Source organism: Oncorhynchus nerka, linkage group LG6 (genome assembly GCF_034236695.1).
Source record: "Oncorhynchus nerka isolate Pitt River linkage group LG6, Oner_Uvic_2.0, whole genome shotgun sequence".
In the NCBI taxonomy this organism is placed as follows: Eukaryota; Metazoa; Chordata; class Actinopteri; order Salmoniformes; family Salmonidae; genus Oncorhynchus; species Oncorhynchus nerka.
Window position 1 is genome coordinate 31,269,565 of NC_088401.1, and position 6,000 is coordinate 31,275,564.

The 6,000-nt window shown below is 43.9% G+C and overlaps 1 protein-coding gene across 1 annotated transcript in view; it reads left to right on the forward strand.

The window, feature by feature from the left end:
* The window catches only part of LOC115130333 (DNA topoisomerase 2-binding protein 1-A), a 33,092-nt gene extending 27,528 nt beyond the window's left edge, over positions 1-5,564 (forward strand). The window contains 1 exon segment of the mRNA XM_029661371.2: positions 5,278-5,564. Within this exon segment, the coding sequence (XP_029517231.2) occupies positions 5,278-5,424 (147 nt within the window). The 3' untranslated portion in view covers positions 5,425-5,564.
* The last annotated feature ends 436 nt before the right edge of the window (positions 5,565-6,000 follow it).

Consider the following 6,000-nt stretch of genomic DNA (forward strand, 5'->3'; position numbering starts at 1 on the left):
GCCCCCAGTGATGTGTTGTGCAGACCTCAATACCCTCTGGAGAGCCTTACGGTTGTGGGCGGAGCAGTTGCCGTACCAGGCGTTGATACAGCCCGACGGGATGCTCTCGATTGTGCCTCTGTAAAAGTTTGTGTGCTTTTGGTGACGAGCCGAATTTCTTCAGCCTCCTTAGGTTGAAGAGGCGCTGCTGCGCCTTCTTCACAACACTGTCTGTGTGAGTGGACCAATTCAGTTTGTCTGTGATGTGTACGCCGAGTAACTTAACTTACTACCCTCTCCACGACTGTCCCGTCGATGTGGATAGAGGGGTGCTCCCTCTGCTGTTTCCTGAAGTCCACAATCATCTCCTTTGTTTTGTTGACGTTGAGTGTGAGGTTATTTTCCTGACACCACACTCCAAGGGCCCTCACCTCCTCCCTGTAGGCCGTCTCGTCGTTGTTGGTAATCAAGCCTACCACTGTGTTGTCCGCAAACTTGATGATTGAGTTGGAAGCGTGCATGGCCACGTAGTCGTGGGTGAACAGGGAATACAGGAGAGGGCTCAGAACGCACCCTTGTTGGGCCCCAGTGTTGAGGATCAGCGGGGTGTAGATGTTGTTTCCTACCCTCACAACCTGGGGGCGGCCCGTCAGGAAGTCCAGGACCCAGTTACACAGGGTGGGGTCGAGACCTAGGGCCTCGAGCTTAATGACGAGTTGAGGGTACTATGGTGTTAAATGCTGAGCTGTAGTCGATGAACAGCATTCTCACATAGGTATTCCTCTTGTCCAGATGGGTTAGGGCAGTGTGGTTGCGATTGTGTCGTCTGTGGACCTATTGGGGCGGTAAGCAAATTGGAGTGGGTCTAGTGTGTCAGGTAGGGTGGAGGTGATATGGTCCTTGATGACATAAGTGAGTGCTACGAGGAGGTAGTAATTTAGCTCAGTTACCTTAGCTTTCTTGGGAACAGGAACAATGGTGGCCCTCTTGAAGCATGTGGTAACAGCAGACTGGGATAAGGATTGATTGAATATGTCCGTAAACACACCAGCCAGCTGATCTGCGCATGCTCTGAGGACGCGGCTGGGGATGCCGTCTGGGCCTGCAGCCTTGCGATGGTTGACACATTTAAATGTTTTACTCACGTCGGCTGCAGTGAAGGAGAGTCCGCAGGTTTTGGTAGCGGGCCGTGTCAGTGGCACTGTATTGTCCTCAAAGCAAGCAAAAAAGTTATTTAGTCTGTCTTGGAGCAAGACATGCTGGTCCGCGGCGGGGCTGGTTTTCTTTTTGTAATCCGTGATTGACTGTAGACCCTGCCACATACCTCTTGTGTCTGAGCCATTGAATTGCGACTCTACTTTGTCTCTATACTGACGCTTAGCTTTATTTGATTGCCTTGCGGAGGGAATAACTGGTTTGTATTCGGTCATGTTTCCGGTCACCTTGCCCTGGTTAAAAGCAGTGGTTCGCGTTTTCAGTTTCGCACGAATGCTGCCATCAATCCACTGTTTGTGGTTTGGGAATGTTTTAATAGTTGCTGTGGGTACGACATCGCCAATGCACTTGCTCACCGAATCAGCGAATTCGTCTGTTTGACGCAATGCGGAACATATCCCAATCCACGTGAAAGAAGCGTGGAATCAATTGGTCGGACCAGCGTTGAACAGACCTGAGCACGGGAGCTTCCTGTTTTAGTCTCTGTCTATAGGCTGGGAGCAACAAAATGGAGTCGTGGTCAGCTTTTCCGAAAGGAGGGTGGGCCAGGGCCTTATATGCGTCGCGGAAGTTAAAATAACAATGATCCAGGGTTTTACCAGCCCTGGTTGCACAATCGATATGCTGATAGAATTTAGTGAGTCTTGTTTTCAGATTAGCCTTGTTAAAATCCCCAGCTACAATGAATGCAGCCTCAGGATATGTGGTTTCCAGTTTACATAGTGTCAAAGTTCGTTCGGAGCCATCGATGCGTCTGCTTGGGGGTGGAATATTTACGGTTGTGATTATAATCGAAGAGAATTCTCTTGGTAGATAATGAGGTCGACATTTGATTGTGAGGAATTCTAAGTCAGGTGAACAGAAGGACTTAAGTTCCTGTATGTTATGATCACACCACGTCTTGTTAATCATAAGGCATACTCTTCTCACCAGAAAGATGCTTGTTTCTGTTGGCGCGATGCGGGAAGAAACCAGCTGGCTGTACTGACTCCGATAGCGTGTCTCGAGTGTGCCATGTTTCCGTGAAGCACTGAAATTAGCATCTGTACTTATCTATTTCATAATTATTATGGTTTTGGATCAGATATTATGCATTCTACCACAATTTTCACAATTCTCTAACGCAAGTAGAGGTCCAAAAAAGTTAAAAGCAAATCAATTTCTAAGATGTAAAAAAAAAAAAAAAAAACATTGCTCTAATGAAAAGTCCTAAGCTAAACATGACACTGAAAATATTAAATTCAGTCATGCGAAGGCCAAGTGGGGTAAGGAGGGAGGGGGTGTTTTGATAAGAACCTCATTCTGAAGGCATTTTTTTACCTCTTTCTCCCCAATTTTGTGATATCGAATTGTTAGTTACTGTCTTGTCCCATCGCCTCAACTCCCGTATGGACTCGGGAGAGGCGACGGTCGTGAACTGTGCGTCCTCCGAAACACGACTCCGCCAAGCTGCACTGCTTCTTGACAAAATGCTCGCTTAACCCAGAGGCCAGCCGCACCAATGTGTTGGAGGAAACACTGTACACCTGGTGACCATGTCAGTGTGCATTGCGCCCGGCCCGCCACAGGAGTCGCTAGAGCGCGATAGAACAAGGACAACTTGGCCGGCAAAACCATCCCCTAACCCGGACAACGCTGGCCCAATTGGGTCTCCCGGCTGCGACACAGCCTGGGATCGAACCAGGATCTGTAGTGCAGTGCCTTAGACCGCTGCGCCTCGAAGGGAGGCCCCTAACGCATACATTTACTTGTGCTCATCTAAGGACTACTCCTCTTATACCAGTGGTTCTCAGCTGGTTTTGCCTCCGTACCCAAATTGAACCAGGTGGTCTCAGTTGCGACCCAATATTAACATCACAAAAATACCATTTGTTAAGCTATGCTATATTAAATGTTGCAACATTCCCACTTCTTTCTTTGTCAATTAAATGTTGCCCATATTCTTGATGAATGTTAGTAAACTCAATGGTTTGAGACTACAAAATCAACCAAATTTGCGCTGCTAATAGCTCTATATTAAAAAAAAAAAGTTTTGTAAGTTCATCATCTTTTCTAAACAATTTCTACCTGGTTTTGAGTTCAGACTGGAGTATTTTATTTTTTTATTTTCATTTACTCAGACACGAGATCCATTCAAAACCACCCTGTCTGCGACCTACCAGCTGCTCTATAGATAAAACAATTGGAGTTTTACAGGAACTAATGAGACATGCCCACAGTGTTCTATTCATAATAAATATAATTGAATGTCAACTTTAACCAGTATACAATTTTTTTAATGATTTATGGACAAACTACAGCATCATTTTGTTTTATTCAAATAAGTTCGGTTTTAATAAAGTTTAATTGAATTAACTAATCCGAGAATTTAATCTTGAAGCATTTTAGTAATGAGAATTTGGGATGAAAATGTACACAATTCTGGCGACAATTTTAAATGTATTTAAAATAAGACCCTTTGCCAAAACTAGACTTAGGCCTTTGCTACAGACATGTTTAAAACTGGTTTCATGGTTATCACCCATACAAGTTATGTTGGGAAAGTCTAAAGCACGTGTCAAACTCATTCCACGGAGGGCCAAGTGTCTGCAGGTTTTCGCTCCTCCCTTGTACTTGATTGATGAAATAAGGTCACTAATTAGTAATGAACTCTCACTCACCTGGATGTCTGTCTTCATTGAAAAAAAAGGAAAAACCTGCAGGCACTAGTCCTCCATGGAAATGAGTTTGACACCCCTGGTCTGTTGGTTCACATTTGATACGGTGCCTTCATTTATCCATACTATGTGATCAACCTTCTCCATAATACCCACCCTGGCCTGTAACATTTCCACCTGCAACTAGGGCCCAAATTCCAATTACATACCAGTAGTAACAAAGAAATATAAATTCACCAGAGTAGAATATATAATTTTAGAAAGGCACGTGGCCTCCAACTGCTCCTAAATGCAAGTAAAACTAAATGCATTCTCTTCAACTGATGGCTGCCCGCACCTTTCCACCCGTTTAGCATCACTACTCTGGGCGGTTCTGACTTAGAATATGTGGACAACTACAAATACCTAGGTGTCTGGTTAGACTGTAAACGCTCCTTCCAGACTCACATTAAGCATCTCCCATTCATAATTAAATCTAGAATTGGCTTCCTATTTCACAACAAAGCATCCTTCACTCATGCTGCCAAACATACCTTAGTAAAACTGACTATCCTACCGATACTTGACTTGGAGGCTATTTTGTAAATGACATCGAACACTCTACTCAACGAATTGGATGCAGTCTATCACAGTGTCATCTGTTTTGTCACTGGTCACCCCCGAAGCCAACTCCTCTTTGGTCGCCTTTCCTTCCAGTTCTCTGCTGCCAATGACTGGAACGAATTGCAAAAATCATCTGAAGCTGGAGACTCCTATCTCACTAACGTTAAGCATCAGCTGTCAGCAGCTTACAGATCATTGCACCTATACATGGCCCATCTGTAAATAGCCCACCCAACTACCTCATCCCGATGTTGTTTCTTTTTTGCTCCTTTGCACCCCAGTATCTCTACTTGCACATCTATCACTCCAGTGTTTAATTGCTAAATTGTAATTATTTTGCCACTATGGCCGTTTTATTGCCTTACTCCCTAATCTTACTTAATTTGCACACACTGGATATAGACTTTTCTATTGTGTTATTGACTGTACATATGTTTATTCCATGTAACTCTGTAGTTTGTGTCGCACTGCTTTGCTTTATCTTGGCCAGGTTGCAGTTGTAAATGAGAACTTGTTCTCAACTGGTCTACCTGGTTAAATAAAGGTGAAATGTGTATGTGTTTGTTTATTTATATATATATATATTACTCCCATGACTAGCCGGTCTGGCTCTTGTGTGTACTAGTTCTTCACATCCTTGCAACTGATGTTTTTTTGGATTGTGATAAAGTAAGAAGCAGTACCAAGCCATTTTAGGCATTTCTAAGCAGTGTTCTTGTAAAACATGAAGGAATCTAAATTATGGCTAAAATATTACATGTTGCTCCACTAAGAAAATCAAGACTGATACTAAAACTCGTAAGTATTTGTTCTTTTTGTCCAGGAGCCGTCTGCACCAATAGAGATGTACTATCTTCCTCAAGCGGCCCAGTGTCTGCCAGTGGGCGCAGACGTCAGCCGCACCACCCCGTCCCACAAGCGCAAAGTATCAGGAGATTCCTCCAAGCTCAAGAAGTCCCGCCTCAAGTGAAAACATTGGCATTTAGAGCTGTGGTGTCAACAAGTAAATTCCATCATTTTAGAAACACCCTTGCAAACCTTAATGATAGTATGTCTGTAAATAAGATTTTTTAATTATTAGTTGTATGAAAATAAAATTTATTTGACAAATGTTTGTATTGTGATTGATTGGCGCTTTCAGCAAGAGTCAGACAATGTTCTCAAGCACTCAACACTGAGAGATGCACTGTCGATGTATGTCCTATAGAGGGCACTCCACAATCGGTTTGAATCCCAAGCATCATTCCTGGAATGAGTGCATTGTTGTTCATTGTTTTAAGCATCATGTGCTGAACCATTGAGCTTTTTTCCCCACCTCTAAGTCTACTGTCCCTGCTTTTGGTATCAATGTTTCAACCTCTCCTTTTTTTCATTGACAACGTGAGTCCTCTTGAGATCAATTCTACCTGCTATGAAGTGATAATGGCATTTGTTCAGGGTGTCACACCAGTCTCTGACCCACGCTGTCACATCCGTTGCCATTACTGGCACCAACCTCGTTACTCATGGCAACCACTTACCACCACACTGCTGCCATTGCCTCGCT